Genomic DNA, 16,946 nt, shown 5'->3' with positions numbered 1-16,946 from the left:
TATCATTAACAAATACCTATTTCAAAGTAAACTCCCGGTTCTAAGAGTGATACAACAGAGTAACGTTTTCTAAATATCCTCCATGGCGAGCTAGTGCAGACATTTTTTATTTAAATCTTAATGTCAAATTTATCGTATTATTCACAATTGATTTGTGCCCTAAAAGATATTATGAATAATTATTGTTAATGTTTTTATAACGTTCTTTTACAGGAGAGTTTCTGCACGAAAATTGCCAAGGCGGGAATTCTTGAGAAATATGGCTTAAGTCGAAACGGAAAAAAAAAGATTCGAGCATTCGAGAAATCAATTCAAAGAACGCTATAAATAGCCAACAAGCATTTCTCATAACTCCGTGTAAGCCATTGCGTAGCAGTACTGCGTAGTTATTTGTATCTTTTTATTCTGACTTCAAATTTTGCATGTTATTTGAATTTCGAAGGAGTTCTATATTTATTTTGTGTCTTTAATATTTAGTTTAGGCTCAGAAAACTGAATAACTTACTTACTTACTCTAGCTTATAAATAATATCATGTGGAAATATTTTTACAAGTTGAATCGTAAACAACTACGTAGGTATCACCGTTCCACATAACAATCTACCAAACCGAATTGTACTTATGACTTTGAGCTATTTCTTTTGACAGATTTGTCACTTAGAAAGTGATTATTGTCTGATTGAAACACTGGTTCTTAGTCCATTGAAATGTTACATTTTTTAGGCCTTACCTTGCGTTTTTTAGAGGACGCAATTTTATTTTTTTGAAGTGTAGGGGGGGTCAGTCTAAAGCTAAAACCAAGTTTGTGGGGTCGCCACCCTTGTCCCACGGCCGCCATCTTGAAAATAGGGGTTGAAATGGTTTTTACGATGTATCTCTTAAACTATTTATCTGACAAAAAAAATGAATAAACACTTTTTGTTGCAAATTAAATTCTCTACAACTTTGGTTTAGTAACTTTTGTCGTAGAACTATAAATAAAAAGTTATAAGCGAAAATGTTAAGAAATTCAATGTTAAGCAATGTCCATTGCAACGTCATCAGAACGTGTGTTTATAAGGTTCATAATACTTTTTTTGTACTCATTAATACCCAAATACCCAAGGGACAATTAGGGAACAAAAGAACATCTGCCTGCTATTATTATTATTATTTCTAACCTCTCTTATTGTAAGAATAGCTGATAATATTGTGTTGAAGTTGTCGTTCAACTTATATCTTTTAATTGTGCTACATATTTCTGTACGTGCGAATGTATTTTATTCTGTTTTTAATTCTGCAGACGATTTCGAATGATTTTAGACACGATTTTAACTTTAGTGAAAACTACTTTTTTTTTATTAGCATTTTGACTTTTAAAAGACTTTTAAAAGTCAAAATGCTAATGAAAACTTACTTAGGACAACTTCAACACAATATTATCAGCTATTCTTACAATAAGAGAGGTTAGAAATAATAATAATACTAGCAGGCAGATGTTCTTTTGTTCCCTAATGGTCCCTTGGGTATTTGGGTATTAATGAGTACAAAAAAAAGTATTATGAACCTTATAAACACACGTTCTGATAACGTTGCAATGGACATTGCTTAACATTGAATTTCTTAACATTTTCGCTTATAACTTTTTTATTTATGGTTTTACGACAAAAGTTACTAAATCAAAGTTGTAGAGAATTTAATTTGCAACAAAAAATGTTTATACATTTTTTGTCAGATAAATAGTTTAAGAGATACATCGTAAAACCATTTCAACCCCTATTTTCAAGATGGCGGCCGTGGGACAAGGGTGGCGACCCCACAAACTTGGTTTTAGCTTTAGACTGACCCCCCCTACACTTCAAAAAAATAAAATTGCGTCCTCTAAAAAACGCAACCCCAAATGTAACTTTTCAATGGACTATCTGTAATTATAACTAGTGTAAAACGATATGACTGCCTCGGCGGCGTAGTTGTATTGCATGCCCGGTACAACAGCGCTCTGAGGTCCTGGGTTCGATATCCCCGAAGGAGTATGCAGAAGCGTAACAAAGGCACCCACTTTTCGCCAAGTGTGTTCCGTCCCATGATGTGATACAGGCGAGTCTATCGCCATATCGGGTACAAATTCCAGACTCTGGGCTGATACTATGCAGAAAAATATCACTTTGCCCAACCCAAATATCACTTTGCCTGACCCAGGATTCGAACCCAGGACCTCAGGGCGCTGTTGCACCGCGCATGAAATCCAACTACGCCACCGAGGCAGTCAACATAAAATTCGAAATTTTATAAAACTAAATTATATACTCAACCATTCGATGCGTACGTATACTGAAAACATTTTTTTAAATATTTACGTTTTGAACATTCGACTTTAGTTTAAGAGTATATTGAATGATAAAGTATTTTTTAAGATCACACGACCAATCTTTTATATTTTGTTAATGATGATTTTTTAACTTAAAAATAAAGTATCCAACAAATTTCAATAGTTGCAATTAACGCAACTCTTACTTATTACAAGCCCACATCATTAATTAAACATCATATTAATACAAAATAAAACAAGTATAAACGGAAATACTCGTAAAAGTAATGAAGCACACATAATTAATTAGTATTTTGCTGTCCGTAAAGAACTGTAATTATTTATTTATTTCTTGAATAACGAGACGTGCTTGCCGTTCGCCTGATGGTAAGCGATACGTCCACCCATAAACAGTAGAAACACAATCCTAACACATTGAATTACAAAGTATTGTTTGGTATTCCACTGCGCTCGCCATCCTGAGACACTTATCATGTAGTTACACTGACTACAATGTTCTTCGAACCGGATCACTGCACTGACTTTGCAGTGGTACCTACCCAGGCGGACTCTCACATATGAGATTGAACTATCACCAGTGAAAAAATTAATTAAAATGAAAACCAAACAGGTATAAAAATATCGTGAGAACATAACTAGAACTTGCTAGCGCATATTGATTTTCGCCTCCAATAAAATTTTCACTACAAATTGTATTTTGAGCTTTTAAGAACCATGGTAACCAATCAACAATAAAATATAAATTAAGATAAAAAAAAATTGATTTATTAGCATTGTAATGTAGGGTTATATAATGCTGTAAACACTCATTTAATATACACCGAGTATTATTGTTTCATTATTTTTGCAATTCACAACACAACAAAGAAGTATCTCAAAATACAAAAACTATAGGATTATTGAAGTCATTTTGACAGACTATCCTGTGCTAAATTTGTACTAAATTTGTGCCACGGCGCACGCTGCGATCGCATAACTGAGGCAAAACTATATCCCCATAATGCCCTTCGCACTTCGAACCAATACATTTATATCTCAGGTAACCGCTGGATTATTAATAGACTAACATATTCCAATAATTCTCTCAGAATCCGATCATAACGTATTTACGTTAGCGATCTAGACAAATGATTTTGTATCAGTGTGGGTGAACCGAAAACATATGATACATTGTTCAACAGCAAAGGGTAATTCGGATAAGTTTGCATAATCTGAGGGGAAAATGTGACCTTTTTTGGAAATTAAATAAGTTTTTTTTTCGGTTGGTAAGCGTAAAGCGACGCAAGTTGTTCAAAGCAAGTGGTTCTTGAATAAGATTTTAGTGATAGTGAGATAAATTGTTTTATTTTAATTTCTATCTTATAATATAAAAATAAATCGCTGAATGTCTTACTAAGCGCAAATCTCGAGAGCAGCTGAACCGATTTCGCTAATTCTTTTTTTATAATATTCCTTAAAGAACGAGGATGGTTCTTACGGAGGGAAAAATTTAAAAAATTGCTTGAAAAAGTCTAAAAACAACACTTTTCTATACTCCCATACAAAAGATTCATAATTATACTTAATTTCAAGTCAATCTGAACTTTAATACTATACCATAAAGTTTAAGTGTTAGTGGAGGGGTTCCGGGAAGGCAAAACAATTGAGTGACGTTAGATGGAACGATGGAAAGAATTTTAAGTGTTTTATAATTTTTATTTTATGACATATAGTCCATTGAAAAGTTACATTTGGGGTTGCGTTTTTTAGAGGACGCAATTTTATTTTTTTGAAGTGTAGGGGGGGTCAGTCTAAAGCTAAAACCAAGTTTGTGGGGTTGCCACCCTTGTCCCACGGCCGCCATCTTGAAAATAGGGGTTGAAATGGTTTTACGATGTATCTCTTAAACTATTTATCTGACAAAAAATGTATAAACATTTTTGTTGCAAATTAAATTCTCTACAACTTTGGTCTAGTAACTTTTGTCGTAGAACTATAAATAAAAAAGTTATAAGCGAAAATGTTAAGAAATTCAATGTTAAGCAATGTCCATTGCAACGTCATCAGAACGTGTGTTTATAAGGTTCATAATACTTTTTTTGTACTCTCATTAATATCCAAATACCCAAGGGACCATTAGGGAACAAAAGAACATCTGCCTGCTATTATTATTATTATTTCTAACCTCTCTTATTGTAAGAATAGCTGATAATATTGTGTTGAAGTTGTCGTAGTAAGTTATTTATTAGCATTTTGACTTTTAAAAGTCTTTTAAAAGTCAAAATGCTAATAAAAAAAAGTCGTTTTCACTAAAGTTAAAATCGTGTCTAAAATCATTCGAAATCGTCTTCACAATTAAAAACAGAATAAAATACATCCGCACATACAGAAATATGTTGCACAACTAAAAGATATAAGTTGAACGACAACTTCAACACAATATTATCAGCTATTCTTACAATAAGAGAGGTTAGAAATAATAATAATAATAGCAGGCAGATGTTCTTTTGTTCCCTAATTGTCCCTTGGGTATTTGGATATTAATGAGAGTACAAAAAAAAGTATTATGAACCTTATAAACACACATTCTGATGACGTTGCAATGGACATTGCTTAACATTGAATTTCTTAACATTTTCGCTTATAACTTTTTTATTTATAGTTCTACGACAAAATTTACTAGACCAAAGTTGTAGAGAATTTAATTTGCAACAAAAATGTTTATACATTTTTGTCAGATAAATAGTTTAAGAGATACATCGTAAAACCATTTCAACCCCTATTTTCAAGATGGTGGCCGTGGGACAAGGGTGGCAACCCCACAAACTTGGTTTTAGCTTTAGACTGACCCCCCCTACACTTCAAAAAAATAAAATTGCGTCCTCTAAAAAACGCAAGGTAAGGCCTAAAAAATGTAACATTTCAATGGACTAATAACGTAATTGTTATCTTACTTATTAACTTTCTTTTTTTCTTTTTTTATCTTACTAGCTGACCCGGTGTCCAAATAGCAGAATAAGTATTAAAAAAAATAATTAAAGAATCGACTGTTAGGTGGTACGAAGTTCGCAGGGTCAGCTAGTTCAGTATAAAAACAAGTACATAACACAGGTCGACATTTATTTTGTTATGAATCAAGTTATTTATTGAAACACTACTAATTATTCTTTATATACATTATACACAATACATAATTTTGTTATATCACCCTTAGAGCAATTACGCACCGTCAACTGTTTGCCAGCGACTCTGCCGCTCGGCAACCAAAACAAGGTCGACTCGGCCGGGCGATCGGCAACTAAGTACGTATACATAGACTTTGCAGTGATACCTACCCAGGCGGACACCTATATTAATTTATAGAAGGCAGTCACCGACGACCGATTTGCCGGCGACTAGACAACTCTAAATAGCTCTTAGTTTTCGTTAAAATCGACTATGTTTGTTAAGCGAATTAATCTCACCCATGTTTGTTATTCTAGGCATTAACGTTAATTTTTTGAAATTAAATCTTATTTTTTCGTAAGTGCTATTTCTATACATGGTAATAAGATGCCCGGAGTAATAGACCATATTGATAGCGTTTGTTATCTTTGCGCTCAAGTTATTGTTAGCCAAAATCGTAGTTCGAGACAACGATTAATGTAGTCAATACAACAAATTTAGACGCAACTAAATTTTTAGCATGTCATTATCAAAGACTTGTGGGAGTACATAAAGTTGACATTGGGAAGATCATATTACAACATGTTTACGCTAATGCGATGTTTACTCAATCGACCGTCAAATAGCAAACACCAATGTAAAATACTTCATGTTTTTGCCATATCGCGATATACGCGTTTTAATGCGCATATTAGAATATTTTTGTAAACATGTTATTTTTCTTCTTCGTTTATATTATGGCTGCCTCCGTTTATTTATCGGTGATTTTGCCAATGTCGAGTAATAATAGCGATACAAAAAAAAAGCCTTGTTTTTTGTATTAATACCTAAGGACACTGTTACATCTTGTCACACGCATATTTCAAAGAAGACAGCGACTTAGTAGCAATTGGTAATAACTTTTATAGCACAAATTTGGTTCTGATGCCCGGTCTATAACTAACTATAAGTACTGTTTGATTCCTTTGCATATATAACATGATGCACTAAACTATTTCGACATGGCCTTTGACTTTCCAATGGATATTAAAAAGATGTACCTGACGCTAAATATTATCGAAAATCCTGAATGAAACAAAAATGGAAGTTATTTTTCTTCATAACGCCCATGTTTTCGTATTTACTGTAAAAATGTTAAACTTAATAAAACATAATATAAATATATTAGATGACGCTCGCGATTTTCGTCTCGCGGGACACCTTTCCCGGTATTACAATACCATTATGTCCTTTCCAGTGACAAAAGTTTAAAACCAATTTATAATATGCAATTACAGTATTATTATTGAATACTAGCTGACCTGACAGACGTTGTCCCGTCTTAACTATGAATTTGCAGCGCGCATTCTGTTAATCGCTGACAGTTATTTCAAACAATTGACTGTTACATAAAATTAATATTTTCGTTAAGTTTTCCTAAATTTTCTAATTTTCCAGGCAATTTTTTTCTTTTTTTCTTTCATAGAAACCTTCTCCTGACAATAACAGACACAACAAAAAAATTGTGAAATCGGTCCAGCCGTTCACGCGTGATAGCGTGACCAAGGGAAATAGGGATTCATTTTTATATATACAGATAAGATAGACAGCACCGTAGCACTATCTATTTTAAATTCTGTTTAAATAATCGTTATATTGTTTACCTTACCGGGATAAAAAGTAACCTGTTTGTTGATCCAGAAGCCGTTTTTGCGTTAACTTCTAACAAACATCGAACCACTTTTACAAACTTTCGCAAATAAAAATTTAGTAAGATTTCACGTCTTGTGTAGAAGCAAGTAAAGCGAGGAAGTGTACTCAAGATTCGAATACACTAACAAAAAGTCACAAGGTATTATTCAAGATTTGAAAACGTAATTTAATCTCTAATGATATGTCAAAGGTATATATAATATAAAAATTAATCCCTATTTCCCTTGGTCACGCCATCACGCGTGAACGGCTGGACCGATTCATTATTTTTTTTTTGTGTTTGTTATTTTCAGGACAAAGTTCTTTTGTAAGAAAAAAAAAATTAAGAAAACTTAACGATAACATTAATTTTACATAACTGTCAGTGGTTTGAAATAACTGTCAGCGATCGACAGAATGCGCGCGTGCATACATAGTTAAGACAGGACATCGTCTGCCGGGCCAACTAGTTAATTATAACTGTAGAGTTCCTAATTAATCTGTTTGTTCCCAAATATCATTTTGTGCCTGTTATGTTATTTTACGACTGTATAATGCAGTGGCGAAGGGACGGTATAATCCGATTCCTGTCGGTTTCCCTTTATGTCGAATTAATGTAACATTCAATTACCGTCGGAACGATTTGCAGACAGCATTCATGCATACTAGTACCTATATGCTGGTCGGGGCCTCTTTCGGAAAATTCGACCTTTCGGCACTGGTATTAAGAAAAACTTAATGCTACGTGTAATGTAAGTAGATTAGCAAAATTATTAGAAAGTTTTCGATAAGTATTTATGTATACATAAAATGTATAAGACCCTGAATTTCAAATTATATCGATTAATGGATCAACATGTTCCTAAAGTCCGATGTTACGAAATTTTAGAATTTCGTTTTTGTGATTGTGCCCTCTGGCAACACAGGTTTGACGTTGTCAATAACGCATCTTTTCCCACTCCCTCGCAATTAAAACGTGAAGTCGACATTGCCGTGTTTTTCTTTGGGTCTCCAAGTAATGGCAGTAATCCTGGCCAGAATCCTCGATAAATACTTATCAGTTTTGTATGCCGCAGTTTTACTGAACATAGGAGTACCCATCGACTATGCATCCTCACACGGTGCGCGGCCGCATCTGTATCGGGATTACTTTTTATAGAAATTCTTTCCTCGCCATACAGGCAATTAAAACCCTCAATCCCTAGAGATACCGCGAGACATGACCATAGTACAACTCAGGATACGAGACCAGGGCCGACCTAGGATGAACAAGTTTCCTCACAGTCTATAATAATAATAATATCAGCCCTGTATACTTGCCCACTGCTGAGCACTCCTCCACTACTGAGAGGGATTAGGCCTTACACCACCACGCTGGCCTAGTGCGGATTAGTAGACTTCACACACCTTCGAAATTCCTATAGAGAACTTCTCAGATGTGCAGGTTTCCTCACGATGTTTTCCTTCACTGTTAAAGCGAACGATAAATTCACAGAGAATAAGCACATGATTTTAGAAAAGTCAGAGGTGTGTGCCCTTGGGATTTAAACCTGCGGACATTCATCTTGGCAGTCCGTTCCACACCCAACTAGGCTATCATCACAGTCTGTTCCGTGACAATCTGTCTGCACACGAAACCAGTCTGTATTCCGGGATTCGTCCCCGGCGCCCTTGCTAATGAGTAAGAAAGGATAGAATCCCCCTTGTTAATGTTTGTGCAGACCGTTTCTGGTCCCCGGGATAATCCCATATGCGCCGAAGAAGACCCCTGCGGTTAGGGGTTAGGGACTCGGTCCCATGTTCGTTCGGGTGATGCTATACTCCCGAATGTCGACATTGGGCCGTAAGACCGATGAAACCAACGTGGCCGACCCCCCCTCCAGGCGATGGTAGCGATATTCCCAGAGAAAAAAAAGCTGTTCCCAATACCCCCTCAATTCAAGATTTGATTAAAAATCTATAAAATTCGTGATACACTCGCTGACAGACCAGTAACTCCTCACCAGTGGTGAAGGGTTTATACAACCGGATTCTCGCTGGCTTCCCTTTATCAAGTGTTCACTGCGAAAACCTACTAAATGCAATAAAGTTAAATGAGTTATTAAGTTTTAAAACTTTTAACCTAATAATAATGCTATAATTATGGAAGGCCTCAATAACTTTAGTAGTCACAGTTGGGTTATATAATAAATATTTTTTTTTATGACATATTACTCAATATGTGATAGAAATGTAAAAATTAGGAAATTTATGAATAAGGTCAGACAGTTAGTCGCTTTTACATCTAGATATATTGCTAAAATGCGCTTTATGTGCGATTGTTAATGTTAAAACGATTTATATATTAAAAATGGGCTATAAAAAAATTATATCGATATAATCAGAATTCTACTAAACATGATTTTCAGTCAATAAATTCTTTCAGATTTTATTGCCTGAAGATGTATAAAAAAAATTGTTCGCCCTTTTAAAAGGAAAAAGAGGTTATGAACATTTTTTTTAAATGCAACATTTCCTGTGGAAATGATTTATAACGTCGTTTATGATATTTTATTTAGGACCAGACTGAATGACGAAAGCAAGAGATAGGAAGCTGTGGAAGTCGTTGGGGGAGGCCTACGCCGAGGGGACGACTACTACGTGAAGGTGTCATAAGTAATGTAAATTATATTATGTCCTATGAAATGTATGTAAGTAGTAGAAATAAAGGCTTATTTATTTATTTATTTATTATGATATTTTAGCAATTAAGTATAAAGCAATATATTGTACTTAACTGTTTTTACTATATCATATCTCGAATAATATTGAGCGTAGTACTTAGCCGATTTAAGCTAAAAAATATAAGAATTGCTATGACAATTGAAAACAAGCATATGTGCTTAAGTCATTTTTGTTAAAAATTTAGTTTAGCGCGTTTTCGCAGTAAACGCTCGTTATGTGGAATTTGTGTGTAATCTAATTATCATTAGAACGACCTGCAAACAGCGATCATGCATATCACTACCTATATGTTATATTGGGTTCCCCCTCGAAAAAAAACACTTTTCGCCACTGGTCCACGCCGGTACATTCTCAACCGTAGTTAGAGTTTATTCAGCAAGTTAAAAGATATATAAACGATAGACCGAAAAAAGAGTATTTTAAACTTAAAAATACATCACTTAATTTTAATTAAACAAATATGCATGTTATATTATTACTAAAAGCTGTTTAAAAGTGCTTTTAACTTTAAAAATGAATCAAGGTAAAGTTCCCGCATGACTGCACAAACGGTACTTAATTATAAAAGCACTTTAGTCAACTTATTTGATAGTGTACTTTCATTTTTGTTTTTAAAATTGTGATACGTTTCAAAAAAACAAAGTTATCTACACAGGGAATCTTACTGTTATCCTGTACATGAAAGGCGAAGCCGTGGCTGACTGATTCCTTTCATATTTTTTTTTCTATTGACTACAATTTATTTTGGAGCCAAGATGATCAAGAGATCGGTCTATGCCTTTCGGTGTATAAAGGGGCTTAAATGAACTGAAAGAGCTACGCAATATGTAAATCTACTAGAGCATCACCTACCTGGCCAGCAGCCATCTCGCCCTGCAGGTAATCATTGGTCTTCTTAAACAGCTGCGTGGCGAGCCGGCTGATCACCGGGTCATGAGGGTCCAGCACCTCGAAACTGGAGCAACTCGGAGACATGTGCAAATCTGATACAAAACAAAAATATTTCAGGGATATTTTTCGAAGTGAGAGAGTGCGCGGATTTTATTCGGTATAACGATTTAGGCCGGTAAATCCGTCAGAAAATGCAGTTCGGCCGTAAATGGATTTGTCTATGTAAAAAAAGTAAGTGATTTCATTTTGAAGGCTGCCACCACTGTGTAATTTATTCCGCATGGTTAAAACATAACATGCCCCAGGAATAGATGTCAGGCAAATATACACAATGAATACCACTTAATACCTGTTTTCTTTTTATCGAAAACAGTCATTTTTCCAAACACATCCCATTGAGAAAACATGTTGGATTTTTTGGTGACATAAAATTGATGTTATGTAAATGAAAAATCCTTTCAATGAAATTACTATTCTTATGATCTAATTGTTTAGTCACCATAAAGAAAATAACAAAAACAAATCTTTGAACATGTGGCGATGACAAGGTTTTTATTACACGGGGAGAACATATTTGACGAGAATATGGTAACCCATGAGCTCCACTAACAACTAATAACTCTACTAATAGTAATTTATCATATTAAGAAATTAGATTGTAAATTCGTGTCATAAGTAGCAAAAGAAATTAAATCGAAATTATACCAAACTTACAATTCAAAGTAAATTGAAATACTACAAATTATCCGTCAATAAAACGTCAGTCTAAACACTAAGCCCGTGAAATTCCTAGTAATATATTTGATAAAGTGCTTACAGATTTCCAGCTCTAGCTCTACTAGCTCCCTGGTTTATTATTAATATTATGATAGACTAATTGGGACAAATTTAACTTTATCCACCCAGAAAGGTCGATAAAGTTAAACTTATGACTAAACTTGACTTCCTCGTTGGCGTAGTTATAATTGTACACGATACGAGTACGACAACCGCGCTGAGGTCCCGGGTATGAATCCCGGGTCGGGCAAAAATATGTGACCAAATTTTTTTATATTAAAAATGAACTCAGTCGCAGCTCGGGAATTAGGAAGGCCGCCGTGTGATACCCTCTTGCTTCGGTAAGCATGTAAAGCTGCAGGTTCTGCGCCTGATCTCTCTCCAGTCGTGTCGGATTGCCGTCTCACCGGACTATGAGAGAAAAGGAACAGAAATTGCGCTTGTGTGCTGCGTACACACTTATGCACTATAATATATCCTGCGTACTTGGCTGATCTCCGTTGAGATTGGCCGCGTTAACGGAAATTCTGTTAGGAAAGGAAAACCTAAACTTGTCTCTTAAATTCACCAATAGACCTATTGGTATTATGGGGGTATAAGGACATTAGCAAACCAATACTTTTTTACCACTACTGAGATCGACAATACAGCGAGACAGACTGTAGTGCCTCCATTAAAAAAATAATTTGAAGTTGGTGAAACATCCTGCAAAATAATTCTAAGATTCACATAATTGTTTTAGATTTTTTTATACTTCGTAAACTTTTTGCCATTTTTTATTTTTCTCAGGAGAGGCTTAACCAATTGTGGTCTCTATTAGATAGCACCTCAATTGAGGGTGTTTAATATTTATTTTAATGGAAATGACATTTACTCATTGATTTTGTACTCAGAGATCTACAACACAGTGTGGCTAAACTTCTCACAAGACTTTTTTTATTTTACTTTGTAATTATCCTCGCTAATTAATAAAATGTTTACAACTTGTTTAGTTCCACTAAATGTGCTTTATTAGATTCTAGAACATTTTTCTTTTTTACAAGCTTTTATTTAACTTGCAGTGTTTGTTTGTTACCAAAGAGTTTTGTTACCTGTATCTTTATTTTAATGGGATATGTTAAGATAAGTGTGTAATTGGAGCAAATAGTTAATGTTTTTACACTTATATGGGTCATTAGCGAGTAGAGGTGGGTCGTTATGTGATATAATTATCAAAGGCGGTTGCTGGAACCCGATATATTTAAGTCTACATATTCTATCATAATCTATCATTCTAGGTCCCTTTAGCTGATATTCATGTTCCAACTAATATTTATGACTGTTGTTTATAGCTATTTATTATATATTTTTTTTATATTAGAGTCCTTTTCTTTATATTTAAGTCCAGGCGTAGGACTGGCTACAAATGAGTTTCGAGATATTTAATAGAGTAGAAACGAAGTTTTCAAGCCCTTATTAGCTTAGCTCACTATCAGCCATTTTCAATAAACGATCCTTATGTTAATCTTTTATACGATTCCAGGAATGAGCTGACGAAAATAACTCATTTGTGAGCATGTCACAAAAAACTTTGTTCTGATTGGTCCATTTGGGAGATAGATCGAAAAGAGCGATTCGGATCGTTTATTGTAGAAATAGCAGTGTGTCTATTCTGTGGTCTCGCGTTATTCGTCTTCAGATAGTTATCAAAGTCAGTTTTCAATCACGAAAGCCGCTATTGTACTGATCCCGGTATTTGAAAAAAAAATACAGTCCAATTGAGAACCTTCTCCCCTTTTATGAAGTCGATTAAAAACTAAGATATGGAACGCCCACTTCTATAGCGAGTATCGGAACCTGTACGGTCAGATCTTTTTTTGATTTCCCTGAAAAAGTACCTTACCGCCTAGTCATCGTGGGGGACGACTGAGAGGTTATGTTTGGGTCACCATGCCTTACGACCCGGCGTTAAGCCGCCCCTATTTGACGTTGACCTTCAGGCGACCGCCGGACCGAGGCCCTAACTCTATATACAACGCACGGCACACCAACTAAAACTTTGCTGTGGCTTTTTTCGGCGCATTAGGGACGGCTGTGGGCTTCCTCCGGCGGAAGTGTTCAAGTCCTCGTCCGCAGCCGCCCTGCGTGGTGCCGTCTAGTCCAGCCCATCTCCTATAGGTACTGTCAGGTCAGTGCCTGTTCCTGCGTCGAGATACTCTCACTTCTCGCACATTTAATAGACTAAGGTGAATACATACACACCCCAACTTCGAGAACAAGTAGGTAATGCTTTAAGATTTGCATGAGCTTCGGGTCCAGGGCAAAAAATTCTCAATTGGTAACTATTGCGCGTATTATTAATGGTTACAAGACTTACCAATTAATATACAATGCAGCATATAACACACTCTTTCACGTAATTTGTATCACTTCTAAACTGTTTTCAATCGACTTTTGTAAAGTTTTACTTTAGTGAAAAACTCTATCGAATGTGTGTGTGTCTATATGTGTTCAAAATAAAACGAAGGCGAGGTGCAAACTAAAATTGCGCGCAAATGTCAGACAGCGCCATCTAGTGAAACTCTTAACAGAGATTTAGCAGTGTGGTACATATCAAACCCAAGGGGTCCAACTTCACTAAACATAAAAAATCTAGGGGTAGAATGGAACGATTTTTAGGGGCGAAATATTTTGATATAACTAAATTTTCATTATTTTTACTGCACATTTTTTTTTTACACCCTGGCCATTAGGTGACTTCAAATTTAATTCCTCACTACTAATAATGAGTTACATAAAAAGTCGATTATTACCAGCTCAAAATTGCAAATAGATTTCATAAACTTAAAAAATCTGTCAACTATACTCCGTGGTGAATGTTTCCTTTGGCCAGACTACAATATTTAATTGATGTTTGTTCTTGTTTTTGTTTTGATCTGGTGGAACACCCATAACATTCATACCACTACAATTTTAATTACTTTTCATTGGTAAATATATGCTGGAAATAAGAACAAAAGATATTTCTTATGTGGCTTTTTCAATTTTAACTTCACATGAGGTGTAAACATTTTATTGGAATTTGTAACCGTAATTATAATTGAACTGACACTCTCTTAACTGATTCAAATGACTTCTTCATCTCAAAGCTGTGTGCTTTTGAGGACCCATGATCCTTTATCAACTCAGTTTAAAAACTTTCCACTTGTGTTGGGTAGTGTAACAGTACCAGGACGTCATTTACATACAATTATTACTTTACTTCGAAGATGCTGACCATAACAGTAGAATATCTACCAAAAACCTTGCTTCGGGACAGGTTAACAGTTATTAAACTGCAAAGGCTAATAACTAAGATTGGACAGTAAAAACATATTTTGTTGAAAAAATAATTGTTAGAATAAACCAGCGGCAGCAATTTTTTCAACAAAACAATGTATACTATTTATAATTTACAAATTTATAGAAGGTGGATCTTTGAAACAACTATGGGACCCTTAAAGGTTTGAATACTTTTAAGGTCTGAAATTTCAAAACACATTCTTCATACATTTTGAAGGAAATGCCGCTTTAACTTCAAGTAAACTCTATCGAATGTGTGTGTGTCTATATGTGTTCAAAATAAAACGAAGGCGAGGTGCAAACTAAAATTGCGCGCAAATGTCAGACAGCGCCATCTAGTGAAACTCTTAACAGAGATTTAGCAGTGTGGTACATATCAAACCCAAGGGGTCCAACTTCACTAAACATAAAAAAATCTAGGGGTAGAATGGAACGATTTTTAGGGGCGAAATATTTTTGATATAACTAAATTTTCATTATTTTTACTGCACATTTTTTTTTACACCTGGCCATTAGGTGACTTCAAATTTAATTCCTCACTACTAATAATGAGTTACATAAAAAGTCGATTATTACCAGCTCAAAATTGCAAATAGATTTCATAAACTTAAAAAATCTGTCAACTATACTCCGTGGTGAATGTTTCCTTTGGCCAGACTACAATATTTAATTGATGTTTGTTCTTGTTTTTTTGTTTTGATCTGGTGGAACACCCATAACATTCATACCACTACAATTTTAATTACTTTTCATTGGTAAATATATGCTGGAAATAAGAACAAAAAGATATTTCTTATGTGGCTTTTTCAATTTTAACTTCACATGAGGTGTAAACATTTTATTGGAATTTGTAACCGTAATTATAATTGAACTGACACTCTCTTAACTGATTCAAATGACTTCTTCATCTCAAAGCTGTGTGCTTTTGAGGACCCATGATCCTTTATCAACTCAGTTTAAAACTTTCCACTTGTGTTGGGTAGTGTAACAGTACCAGGACGTCATTTACATACAATTATTACTTTACTTCGAAGATGCTGACCATAACAGTAGAATATCTACCAAAAACCTTGCTTCGGGACAGGTTAACAGTTATTAAACTGCAAAGGCTAATAACTAAGATTGGACAGTAAAAACATATTTTTGTTGAAAAAATAATTGTTAGAATAAACCAGCGGCAGCAATTTTTTCAACAAAACAATGTATACTATTTATAATTTACAAATTTATAGAAGGTGGATCTTTGAAACAACTATGGGACCCTTAAAGGTTTGAATACTTTTAAGGTCTGAAATTTCAAAACACATTCTTCATACATTTTGAAGGAAATGCCGCTTTCATAAAAAATCTTTGTATTCCAGGTTGACTAATCTATAAACACCAATAGAAACATATTGACGCTTGAAAGGCTAATCGACTCAAGCAAACTTATTCTTTCGAAAAAATTTAACTATGTTAAAAAAACATAGAATAAAGTGCTGATTTTGAATATGTATGAAACATTGTCTAAAAAAATTGCTTAATTCAATTAGCCTTGCAACCGTCAATATTCAGGAATTGAATATTTCACAAATAACAATATTCGTGTTTTAAAGTTACACAAAGATAAATTTCTACTGATATGAGCTTTTATGATTAGAATCTAATAAAACCTCTTTTTATCCACTCTTATCAGTGCTATACTTTCTATAGTATGACTCACTTATTCCCACGTCCACATTCAGTGGGTACAGTAATATTTTTATCAATTTTCTATAAGTTTAGTTTTTTCCACCTAATCCAAATCAAAATCTTTGATTATATTGATAGATAACAAATAATTTCTTTTCAATTGATTAAGATATCTACCACCATAAACTTTCTGAAATACTTCATAGAATTGCTTGTTTTGAGAAATTGAGTTCTTTTGCTATGGAGTGGCTGGCTGTTTAATAAGATTTAGGTTTCATGCTTGTCTATGTTACATTTAATACAATATACTACACTCAATAGTCAGTCATGTTAAAAATCAAACTTGAATTATGCAGGAAAAAACACTTCTAGAATATTTTTAAAGTTTAGTCATTGTTTAGTCACAATAAATCACATAAAATGTATAAAAAGGCATCCA

General features: G+C 34.4%; 1 protein-coding gene across 1 annotated transcript in view; it reads right to left on the bottom strand.

The window, feature by feature from the left end:
* Positions 1–16,946, bottom strand: part of LOC115440537 (biogenesis of lysosome-related organelles complex 1 subunit 2) — a 75,686-nt gene that overhangs the window by 58,284 nt on the left and 456 nt on the right. Inside the window, exon 2 of the mRNA XM_030164887.2 lies at positions 10,700–10,830. Within this exon, the coding sequence (XP_030020747.1) occupies positions 10,700–10,830 (131 nt within the window). The remainder of the gene's footprint in view (positions 1–10,699; positions 10,831–16,946) is intronic.

The sequence above is a fragment of the Manduca sexta genome, chromosome 27 (assembly GCF_014839805.1).
Source record: "Manduca sexta isolate Smith_Timp_Sample1 chromosome 27, JHU_Msex_v1.0, whole genome shotgun sequence".
NCBI lineage: Eukaryota > Metazoa > Arthropoda > Insecta > Lepidoptera > Sphingidae > Manduca > Manduca sexta.
The sequence above is the reverse complement of the archived record's forward strand: the minus strand, read 5'-3'. Positions and strand labels throughout refer to the sequence as shown.